Source organism: Lathyrus oleraceus, chromosome 6 (genome assembly GCF_024323335.1).
Source record: "Lathyrus oleraceus cultivar Zhongwan6 chromosome 6, CAAS_Psat_ZW6_1.0, whole genome shotgun sequence".
Classification (NCBI taxonomy): Eukaryota; Viridiplantae; Streptophyta; class Magnoliopsida; order Fabales; family Fabaceae; genus Lathyrus; species Lathyrus oleraceus.
In genome coordinates, this window is record NC_066584.1 from 102,799,481 (window position 1) to 102,811,982 (window position 12,502).

Sequence of the window (12,502 nt, forward strand, 5' to 3'; positions counted from 1 at the left end):
ATTTATTTCCTCGCACTCGCTTTAAATTATTTATTTTCCGCACTCGCACTACTTTTATTTATTTCTCGCACTCGCACTACTTTTATTTATTTCTCGCACTCGCACTACTTTTATTTACTTTCTGCACTCGCACTACTTTTATTTATTTTAATGCACTTTTACTTTACCATGTCTAGCTAAGTTTATAAGGTTAGAATGTAAGGATCATAATTGAACCAGTAATCCGTACAATTGTTTGTAGAAACACTTAAGGGCTATTTTAACTTTCAACTTAAGTTTTCCCGCACTTCAATTCCATTGGGTTAGATCGAAAGCCGTCCAACGTCTATTTAAACTTAATTGTTTTTAACTATTTCAAAAACAGCGACAGTGTTTTGTTTAGTTCATTAGGAGATTTTAACATTAAGAAGAAAAGAGATTTTAAAACTATTTTCGAACGCGTTTATAAGTTTAGAGTCTGGTTCGTGAGAACCTCTTTTGGTTAAAAAATCCAGGTTATAATACTTTTCAACTTAGTCAAGATACTATATTTCTTAAAAATAGGTTTACTACTCTAACGCAATGCGCGCCATTTTATAAGTGACAATAAGAGGGTTTGATTAGGGAGTACAACTCGGTTCTGAATATGCGAAAGCGACAATTCCTATTAAATTAGTTCTTTTCAAAGTAGGAAACACTGCCCATAAGTAGCTCTACTAGCAAGTACTTGGATTATCAATTGATTATGTGAATTACATTCGACCCTGTCTTTATTAATTATATTTTATTTCAATACTTTATTTTTCATTGCACACTCCAAAAACACCTATTTTGATTGCCTTTGATAAACACCATAACAATAGATAATGATAGATTGACACTTGGTCTCTGTGGATTCGACAATCTTTTATATTACTCTGACGCGTTTGTATACTTGCGAAACACCGCATCAAGACCTCGAAGGCAGACTAATGTACCGGGATGTGGAACAAAAGGCGTTTTAATCGGGCAGGTAATTAATTTTCTTGTCAATTGTTATGTATTTTAGCTTTATATCATAATATTAATAATTATTTTCCATTTACTATTTATTTTATTTATTTAAATTTTATATAAGTATAACATATAAAATTTAAAAAAAATAATAATAATCCAAGCATGCGCCACATGCAATGGCGCATACACTTCATGTCATAAAGCATGCGCCAATTGCATTGCCTTCATCTGCATGCATGCGTCATTGCTATTGGCATCTAAGTTTAATATCAACATGCATGCGCCAGTTCAAATGGTGCATGCTTTAGAGGGGTGCATGAAAAGTGGTTATATTGATAAATAACTTGAAATAGTGGTTATTTTGGAAATTTAATTGAAAAACTTGGTTATTTTAAAAAAAAAATCTTTAATTGCTCACAACTTATTTACTTTTCAGTTTATTAGTTATTTTATGTCCTTTGTCTTTTGTTGTTTTCTAATGAATGCATTATTAGTGATACAATATACAACATAACTTTTGAGTTTGCTTTTATGTCAGAGCTTAAAAAAACATTTTATGGTTAAATCAATTTTGATTCTTCCTTTTTTCGTGATTGGAGGAATTTTATGTGAAACTTCAAGCCACTAAATTTTGATGTGTGAATGTTTTGTTGCTTTATGAATATGTTGTTGCTATGTGAATGTACCTTTATTTTGAGTTTGCTTTAAATTTAATATATGTAACAGGTTCAAGCTACCTTTCTTGATGGAACGAAATTAGTAACAGTTCATGATTGCAAGTGCAGACAAAATCTCATTATATCTATTTTTCTATTTGAACTCAGTATGAAAATGTTATGAGATCAACTAATTTATACTCATTATTGATATGTCTTAATTCTAAATATCTTACAAAAAAAAAGCATGAAAATAGAAGGAACTACAAGTTGAGGTTGTAGTTTAGAAGTTGCTAAAGGTATTGACTATGTTTCAACAATAGTAAGAAATGTTTATAGCTTGTAGAGAAAATGTCATTATACTCCACTTTTTAATTTGGCAGGAAAAATAAAAATAGAGTTATACTCTAATTTTAAATATACCACAATGATACAAAATTGACAATATTGCATGATAACATTAGATGCTTACAATAATATGTTGTGAAGCTTATCTTGAACAAATTACATATATTTTTAACTATGTTGAATTGAGTTTCATGAGTTCATATTGTTGGAATTCTGAAATTTAAACCTTAGCTTGTAATCCAATCTAAATATTTTACTGGTTTGCGAAATGAATGACTTACTTTCTCTTTATAAAGGTTGTTGGTACCATACTATATGTTGCACCAGAGTATGTTCATACTGGTAAGCTAACTGCAAAGGGTGATGTCTGGGCATTATCAACAAGATTGTTCTACAGAAAATATATTATTCTATAGGTCCCGAAGAGAAAACTACAGGTCACTGGTAAGCTCATAAACTTGCATATTTGTATCCTCAAAATTTTGAAACATTTCATCGCTACAAGCTTAATTGGATCACGTAAAAACTCTTTATAGGTACGGTTATATTACTCATAACAATGTTTTTGATTTGTTGGACCAACACATTACAAAAGGAGAGGTCATACACCAACTTTGGAGGTTTGTATTTTTGTGATTATGGAATAAAGGTAAACATTTAGGTGGGTATAATAAAATATATGTTAGTTGTTTCTTTAATCTATATTGGTTGTTTATTTTGCACCTTTTAATTTTTTGATTTTAGAAGTTGGGAAGAAAAGTATATATATATATATATATATATATATATATATATATATATATATATATATATATATATATATATATATATATATATATATATATATATATATATATATATATATATATATATATATATATATATATATATATATATATATATATATATATATATATATATATATATATATATATATATATATATATATATATAATGTGTGTGTGTATATTTCTTTTTAATAATTAATTATCTAAATTTTAGTATGAATTTGTGAAAGAAGTGAATGAAAGTTTTCAAGGTCTTGTTGCATTTGATTTTTGGATTTCTTGTGATTTCCGATTTGCTAAAGGTCTTGAATCTTTGATTTATATGTTTAAGAAGTTGATTTTGGTTTGTGACTTATATTTCATTAAATTTCAAATGTGTCTTTGAATCTCTTTAATAAATTAATTTTGATTATTCACTTGTGGGGTGATATTTGGAATTTTTACCAATATACCCCAGTTTTTCAATTAATTTCCCAAAATAACCCACATTTCAAAAAAATTCCCAATCTACCCCACATGCATAAGGGAGGCGCCAATTGGATTGGCGCCCCCTCTTAAAAATTACAAGGAGGCGCCAATTGGATTGGCTAGGGCAGGTGCCCTAGCCAATCCAATTGGCGCCTGTGTGTTATTTTTAAGAGGGGGCGCCAATCCAATTGGCGCCTCCCTTAAAAAAGCCTCAAATGAAAAAACTTCCAACATGAAAGTTGTAGATCTTTTCAAGACAATGAATTTGGATATAAATTTTGCAACATTTGGATTTTTTTTGAGAAAGTTATGGCCAGTTGAAGTTGGACTTCTGAGTTTTTCAACTGTTATCTGACCCATAATGTTTTGTATTATTGCATGTGTTTCTTTTAGGAATATGAATTTTTGTCCAACATAACATTTGAAGTAGACATCCTAAATTTTGCAATGCACTTGGTCCCACCTCAAAATAATAAAAAATGAGTGAGTTAGGTCCCTGCGAACTTGACCCAAAATTAGGGTTTCAACTGTAATTTGACCTATAATGTCTTGCATTATTTCATGTGTTTCTTTTAGAGTTATGAAATTTTGTCCAACATAACATTTGAAGTAGACATCTTAAATTTTCTAATGCACTTGGTCCCACCTCAAAATAATTAAAAATGAGTGAGTTAGGTCCCTGCGTGGTTGACCTAAAATTAGGGTTTTGAAATGTTTTGAAATGAATGATGAGCTTCCAAGTTTCAAATGGATTTTTGATGAACATGAAAGTTGTTCATATGGCGACTGTTGTTAAAACTTGAATGGAGGCGCCAATTGGATTGGCTAGGGCAGCTGCCCTAGGCTAGGGCAGGTGCCCTAGGCTAGGGTAGGTGCCCTAGCCAATCCAATTGGCGCCTATGTGTATGTTTTAAAAGGAGGCGCCAACTCAATTGGCGAGTCCCTCATAAAATGCCTTTTTTGTCTTATAAATAGATGCGTTGTGTGACCTATTGTTCCACAACTCATATAATCATTTGGCTATCATGTTTGGTGTTCGTCGCCGATACGGTAAGGTGATTTATGCGAGAGACAAACCGCAATTGCTGATGCTGTTTTGGAACATCACCACGTTAGATCAACTGAAGAGGGAGCTGGTTCGATGGTTAGACGGGAAAATACCAGAAGGGGAAAAAATCAGAAGTATTGAGAGACTTGACAGTATCTTTGGTTGGGTGCGAATGAGGACTGATAAGGATGCTAGGGAAATGATGTTCGGTCGAGACGACATTAATTTGATTGTTGTAATCAGTTAGAATTATTTATGTTTTCAGATGTTTTGTACTGATGTTGGTTATGAAACTCGTTGTAAGAAGAACTTAATGATATATAATGATTGATTGTTACAGAAATACAATGTTACAACAAGCATAAGATGTAGATACAATGTTACAAATAGCTTAAGATCTAGATATAATGTTACAATAAGCTTAAGATGTAGATGATGCTCCTTGATTGGGACAGTTGTTTTTGTTGTGTCCTGGTTGACGACAGATACTACATAATCTTATCATTTTATCTGTGGAATCCATCTCTGTTCTTATACGTGTGCTGTTTGGCCTTCCTTTCTTCTTTCTACGCATCTCTTCATTGTGCCAAACAATATCTCCTTCATATGGAGGCCAATAATCCTCCATTGGTAGTACTGAAAAGCTTTGACTATATACATTCATGATGGTGCTGGCCTTGTACACATCAGATAAATGGGTGTAAGCGTCTTGACGAGTATAAGCGCATGCTGCAATGACACGGGAGCAAGGTATGCGGAAGGCCTGAAATTTTCCACAATCGCACCAACTTGTGTTTAGTCTAACAGCGTAGGCTAAATTTGGTCTCCCCTCGCTGTTGCCCATTGTTTCCTGGACGCTGAAATTTTGTCTATGACGGTCAAACACTGTTACAGCGTGTGTCGTAGCTTTGATGCTCTCCTCTTTCATGACCTTCATGCAACATTCACTGAATACTTGTCCGGACATTAACACTGCACTCCATCTTTCACCTCTGCTTGCGAACATAGAAGCCAACCTATAATAGGTTGATCTTACCAAGGCTGTTATCGGCAGGTTTCGTATTCCTTTAAAAACCCCGTTCATGCATTCCACAATGTTTGTTGTCATGTGGCCCCATCGACAACCACCGTCAAATGCTCTTGTCCACTGCTCTACTGGGATGTTATTTATCCATCTCCCCGCGTCTTCATTAGACAGTCGAATCTCATCACGATAATATTGAAAAGACGGTTGAGTTAACGCATACCCAGCATTCACCACCTTCTTGCGAAGATTCTTATCTTTTATAGCACGCATGAAGTTTTGTGCTATGTGTCTGATACAGTAGACATGTGTAGAAGGAGGATCATGCCATCCGTTTTCATGGTTGTTGTAGGCACTTTCGATGGCAGCATGTCTATCAGAAATCAGACATAGATTGGCTTGTGGTGCGACATGCGTTCTGAGATGTCGAAGAAAGAAACCCCATCCAGCAGCTGTTTCACCTTCAACAAGAGCAAAGGCAACGGGAAATACATTGTTGTTACCGTCTTGTGCAACTGCCATGAGCAACGTACCCTTGTATTTTCCGTATAACCAAGTGCCATCAATTTGCAGGAGAGGTTTGCAGAATGCGAAACCTTTGATGCAAGGGTCAAATGCCCAAAAGAGACGGTGGAATATTCTATTACCTGTAGCACAGGTTCCGTCTGGCATCATTGCTGGCACTGTCTCCAGAATTGCCACGGTTCCTGGGACATAAGTTTTTAGTGCCCATAAAAATCGTGGTAATTCTTTGAATGAGTCCTCCCAGTTGCCGAAAACCTGCTCAACAGCCTTTGTCCTCGCAATCCATGCTTTCTTGTAAGATGGAGTATAATTATATGTTGTTCGGATATGTGATATAATTATACTCACCTTCACTGATGGGTCTTTGTTTACCAATGGCAGAATGTCTCGACAAATCAATGCTGTGCTCAGTTGACGGTGATCTTGTGCAACGGTTGTTGCGACGCAACTGTGTGGTGGGTCTATTGAAGCGATCTCCCAAGAGTCATTTCTCTTCTTGTAAGATGCAGCCAAACGAAACTTACATAGCATGTTACAACATTCAATAACATACCTTCTTGAATCAGTGCGTTTAACCGTAAAGTCAACAAAGTTGTTCATGTGATATTTTTTGATTGCCAAGACACATTCCTCTTTGGTACGAAACATGTCTCCCACCTTTAATTCTCCTACTGGTCTCGGATACGGATTGTAGAAGACACTGTCGGACATTTCATCATCGTGAAGATCCATATTTGTCATATGTTGAGGAGGAATATAGACATGAGTAGGAGGTATTGGTGGTGGTTGACCCTCATCTTCATCGTCGTTATTCAGGATGTGATCAACCTGTATCTCAGTCTCCTCTTCTTCTTCATCAACAACGTCGACCTCTACTTCTGCTTCTGGGTTGAGTTCATCTGAGCATTGTGCATCATCTGCATCATCTCCACCAGCTGGATCCTGATATGTTACTTGAGACTGTTGAGACGGTATACATGGTTGTAAAGTAATGTACAACTCGATAGAATCCATGCCTGAATGTTCATGACTAAGAAACATGCTTTGCACATCTTCATCGTCTCGTATCTTTAGGGGGAAAAACTTGCATTGACCATTCTCAAAAAATATAGGATTCTGATATGTCATCCTTGACACAATACCTCCCTGTATAAAGGATTGTATTCTTTTTTTGAAATGCAAAAAGGTTGCATTTCTCTTCATCGAAACTCTAATGGTATCAGTGTTTCTAAAACAAAAACCATGAAGCTCAGACTCAAAACTTTCACCGTTGCAGTGAACGTTGATACTGTATAATGATGAAGATGACATTTTGGAGATGAAAAGTATTTTGCAAGTGCAGATGAAAGTGAGTGAAGATGAAAAGTATTTTGAAGATGAAAAGTATTTTGCAAGTGCAGATGAATGTGATAGTAAGACACTTAAATAGATGGTATTAATGTCTCACATTGAAGCTAGTCTGAGATACCGTGTCAAGCATGCAAGTAATTTCAGAGATGATGTGTCTGTCATGCAAGACAGTGTGACTTGATGTGTCAAGCATGCTAGCTAGTTCAGAGATGAGGTGTCTGTCATGCAAGACAGTGTGAGTTGATGTGTCAAGCATGATAGGTAGTCAAGAGTTAATGTGTCTGTCATGCAAGCTATCAAGTAGGTAGTCATCAACATACAGGAGACAAGACAGACACGTGTCGGACACCTAAGACGGTCAGAGATGAGGTGTCAATCCTGCAAGACAGTGTGAGTTGATGTGTCAGCCAGGCAAGCTATCAAGAAGCTAGTCATCAGCATACAGGAGACAAGACAGACACGTGTCGGACACCTAAGATGGTCAGAGAAGATGTGTCAATCATGCAAGCCATCCATAAGTGAATTGTTCAGCATGCAGGAGACAGCAATGCCACGTGTTGAGCATGCAAAGGGTGGCGCCAATTCGATTGGCGCCTACCTTTAGGACTTGCACATGGTCGCCAGTTTGAATGGCGCCCCCCTTAGTCAGTCCTTGAAACCAAGCATTCAGAACTAGGCTTGCATGCATGTGCCCTAGGGTGTCGCCAATTTGAATGGCGCCCCCTCCTAAATAATGTACATGGGCGCCAAATGAGGTGGAGACACCATGCAAACACATTTTTTCATGCACTCATCCATTTGCCTATAAATTGATCCACTCCTTCAACAATTCTTCCACACCAACATTCTCACTACCTCATCTACATTTCTCACTACTTCATCTCCATTACTTCTTTTACAATTTCATCTCCAACAAAATCTTCCATTTTCATCTACACCAACTCCCCAACAATATGTCTTTACTCACAATGGGCGAGGCACACAGAGGAACAGTTGCAAACATCGCGACATACGTAAGTATTTTCTTATACTTCTTTTTTATGTTTCATCTCCACCTACCCCATTTTATTTTGAAATACCGACTTAAAAAAGCATACATTATTTCTATTATAGGATGTCTCAAGGTTTCGCACTCGAGTCCACGAATTTGTCCACATGGACCCGTTGATTCAACCTTATGTTGAACTTGCCGGTTTTGGTCACCTTAGCAAAATTATGTCTTGGTCTATAGATAACATATTCATTCTCGCCTTATGCGAAAGATGGAGGCCAGAGACACACACATTTTGGTTTCCAACCGGTGAGTGTACCGTGACGTTAGAAGACGTCTACATGCTTTTAGGACTACGAATTGAAGGCAAAGCTGTTAATGGTAAGACCAACTTTCCAAATTCAATTTGCATGGAGCTTTTAAACGTTGATTTGTTAGATGATAATGCTAGGGGACAAGGTATACTACTTTCACGCCTAAAGTCATATTATAATAGTTTTTATTTAGATGAGCATTCTACCGAAGAAGCTCGAATCATTAAAACTAGGTGTTACATTATGTTGTTACTAGGATCCTTTTTATTTCCCGAAGGTAGTGGTTCTAGCATGCATATTATGTACTTACCTTTACTTAGACAAATAGATAGAATAGGTAGTTATAGTTGGGGATCCGCATGTCTAGCCTATCTCTATAGTTCTTTGTGCAAAAACTGCCACAAAGATACTTCTACATTTTCTGGATGTGCTGTTTTGCTACAAGCATGGGGATGGTCAAGACTACCGTCTCTAGCACCGGTCAATAGCAACCCCTTCACTTTTCCATATGCAAAAAAGTAAGTTGTTTAAATTGCTATATCTTTACTTCCTTCCTTACAGTTTATTACCCATAACTAATTTATTTTAACTTTTTGGTGTAGATGGTCGGCACGCGGTATGAATTACAGCAGATGTCCGAGACACTGTATTACTCAATATCGCAACCTGTTGGATCACCTTCGACCGGCAGACGTAAGCAAAATAATTACATTATTTCTTCATATTATATTCACTTTTTCTACATTCATTTAAATCCTATTGTCTTTAACATTTCAGTTCATTTGGCGTCCATACCTTAATATGGATCATGAGCATCAGATCAACCCTGAAGACGCAGCCGTATGGACAACATGCACACCAATAATACGGTTCACAACAGTGGAGCTGCACAACACCGATCGTGTGAAGCTGCAGTTTGGTATGGTCCAGAATATCCCAGATCCCCCAGCTAGCCTAGGAGAATGGCATATGCGTAAAGTGAACGACCAATGGAACTTCAACCCTTGGCAACAATTCGCAAGATCAGAGTGTCGCAAGTGGAAGCACCGTCATGACCATGTCTTAACTGACGCAGTCATGCCAAATGAGGTAAAACCAAGTCGTACTTATATGGCTTGGTATAGATCAGTTGGATTTCAATTCATCGCCGATGATATGTACCTCTACGACCCACGCCAGACAACTTACACACAAGAAGCCTCAACATCTAACCCCCAACAACATTCTCAGCCCAATTACTCACAACCACCTATCCGACAAACTTTCCGTTCCACAAACACACAAACATACAACCAAAACATGCCATTCACCCAACCCCAAAACCAAGAACATCCCCCATACCACCACCAACAAATGGACCATCAACCTTCGACCGAACATCGCTTCGCACCCACACCATCACCCTACCAAAGTCGCCTTACCCAAAACACTAACCGCCCCATCACCTACCGTAGCCAAGAACCCCAAACATCACAATACCAAAACATCCCACAACCATATCTCTTCCAAACACCCCAACAACCTTTCCAACCTTTCCTAGACCCATCATTGTCACCCATGTCCCCCTTCAACCGTCCTGGTCGCCCATCCATGAGTCAACCACACCCCAACTTCTCTGGCATGGGTCATGAGCTCAGCTACGCCGGTACACCATCATTGAATACTGAAGACTATGCTGAGTTGGCTCAATACCTCAACGGATCTTCTCCTGTAGGCGGTAATGACGCTCCTGGACCATCAGATGAACAAACACCGGTTCAGAATCGTCAACGTGGGTTAGGGCCAAGGGTTAGGATAGCTAGGGGATGTGGGACCGGAGGTCGGTTAGGTGATCCCGGTCATCACCATTAGGATTCATTGTGTAAAATCCAAATTTTATTAATATCAATTCGTATTATGTCAAATTTATCTTTGTGTATTCTCCAAACATTAAGTTTCTTTCATAATTCTTAAATAAACACATATCATAAAACAAAAATTTATAAGTCAAAAACCCTAATTCAAGGACTTGTTATTGTTATGTTGAAGGGCTTGAAGTTGGTCCCTTTTGGCAAAGTTCACATACACTTGTTTTGACAGAAACCCTAATTTTGGGTCAAGTTCGCAGGGACATAACTCACTCATTTTTAATTATTTTGAGGTGGGACCAAGTGCATTGCAAAATTTAAGATGTCTACTTCAAATGTTATGTTGGACAAAAATTCATATTCCTAAAAGAAACACATGCAATAATACAAAACATTATGACTCAGATAACAGTTATAATGTCAAAGAGTCCAAGTTCAGGTGCCCATACCTTTCTCATAAAAGCTGCAAATGATGCAAACCTTTAGTCCAAATTCATTATCTTGAAAAGATATACAACTTTTATGTTGAAGGTTTTGTCATTTGAGGCTTTTATCATTCATACTAAAGGGCTTGAAGTTGGTCCCTTTTGGCAAAGTTCACATACACTTGTTTTGACAGAAACCCTAATTTTGGGTCAAGTTCGCAGGGACATAACTCACTCATTTTTAATTATTTTGAGGTGGGACCAAGTGCATTGCAAAATTTAAGATGTCTACTTCAAATGTTATGTTGGACAAAAATTCATATTCCTAAAAGAAACACATGCAATAATACAAAACATTATAGGTCAGATAACAGTTATAATGTCAAAGAGTCCAAGTTCAGGTGCCCATACCTTTCTCATAAAAGCTGCAAATGATGCAAACCTTTAGTCCAAATTCATTATCTTGAAAAGATATACAACTTTTATGTTGAAGGTTTTGTCATTTGAGGCTTTTATCATTCATACTAAAGGGCTTGAAGTTGGTCCCTTTTGGCAAAGTTCACATACACTTGTTTTGACAGAAACCCTAATTTTGGGTCAAGTTCGCAGGGACCTAACTCACTCATTTTTAATTATTTTGAGGTGGGACCAAGTGCATTGCAAAATTTAAGATGTCTACTTCAAATGTTATGTTGGACAAAAATTCATATTCGTAAAAGAAACACATGCAATAATACAAAACATTATGGGTCAGATAACAGTTGAAAAACTCAGAAGTCCAACTTCAACTGGCCATAACTTTCTCAAAAAAAATCCAAATGTTGCAAAATTTATATCCAAATTCATTGTCTTGAAAAGATCTACAACTTTCATGTTGGAAGTTTTTTCATTTGAGGCTTTTTTAAGGGAGGCGCCAATTGGATTGGCGCCCCCTCTTAAAAATAACACACAGGCGCCAATTGGATTGGCTAGGGCAGGTGCCCTAGCCAATCCAATTGGCGCCTCCTTGTAATTTTTAAGAGGGGGCGCCAATCCAATTGGCGCCTCCCTTATGCATGTGGGGTAGATTGGGAATTTTTTTGAAATGTGGGTTATTTTGGGAAATTAATTGAAAAACAGGGGTATATTGGTAAAAATTCCGTGATATTTATGCAAAATGAGCAAATTGAATAAAATGTTACAAATTGAATTTATATGAGTGTTGAAATATAAAATAAATTGGCTTTTCAAAGAAAAATTGAAAAAACATGAAAGCATTTTGGCAGGTGATGTGTCGAATGGGAAGGAGGATTGATTTGCATCCAAGGGTGGAGCGAGAAAGAGTTGAATGATGGTTTGTGTAGGGAACTATTTTGCAAGTATAGGGGTTGTGATTTTTTAATGTATGGTACAGGGTGATGGGATGCGTCATCTTTTTTTTTTTTCATAGACAAACATGCGTGGGACAGTGTACTTGACCTATTTATGTTATTCGTTTTTATAGCTTTCTTTGCAACTAATTTATGTTTTGTTTTTCTTAGTAAATTGTAAGAAAAGAATATTTGAGGGATTAAGTCATTATTCAAGATTTTTCAATACTACTACATTATAATGACTTGGTGTTTGTGGAGTTAGAACCTGAAATGTTGGAAAATATTTTTTGGTGGAATTTAAATTTGTCTTTTTTCTATAAATATTTGTTTATATTTTATATCTTATTTCAATTAAGTTAACATGTGTCATGTGTGAGTTGTTTTTTAGTCA

The 12,502-nt window shown here is 36.6% G+C and overlaps 1 protein-coding gene across 1 annotated transcript; it reads left to right on the forward strand.

Moving 5' to 3' along the window:
- The first annotated feature begins 8,470 nt into the window (after positions 1 to 8,470).
- On the forward strand, positions 8,471 to 10,391 carry LOC127097235 (altered inheritance of mitochondria protein 3-like). Its single transcript, XM_051035736.1, has 2 exons — positions 8,471 to 9,180; positions 9,265 to 10,391. The coding sequence occupies exons 1-2, from the start codon at positions 9,106 to 9,108 to the stop codon at positions 10,336 to 10,338; spliced, it is 1,149 nt and encodes a 382-aa protein (XP_050891693.1). The 5' UTR covers positions 8,471 to 9,105; the 3' UTR covers positions 10,339 to 10,391.
- Positions 10,392 to 12,502: the final 2,111 nt, after the last annotated feature.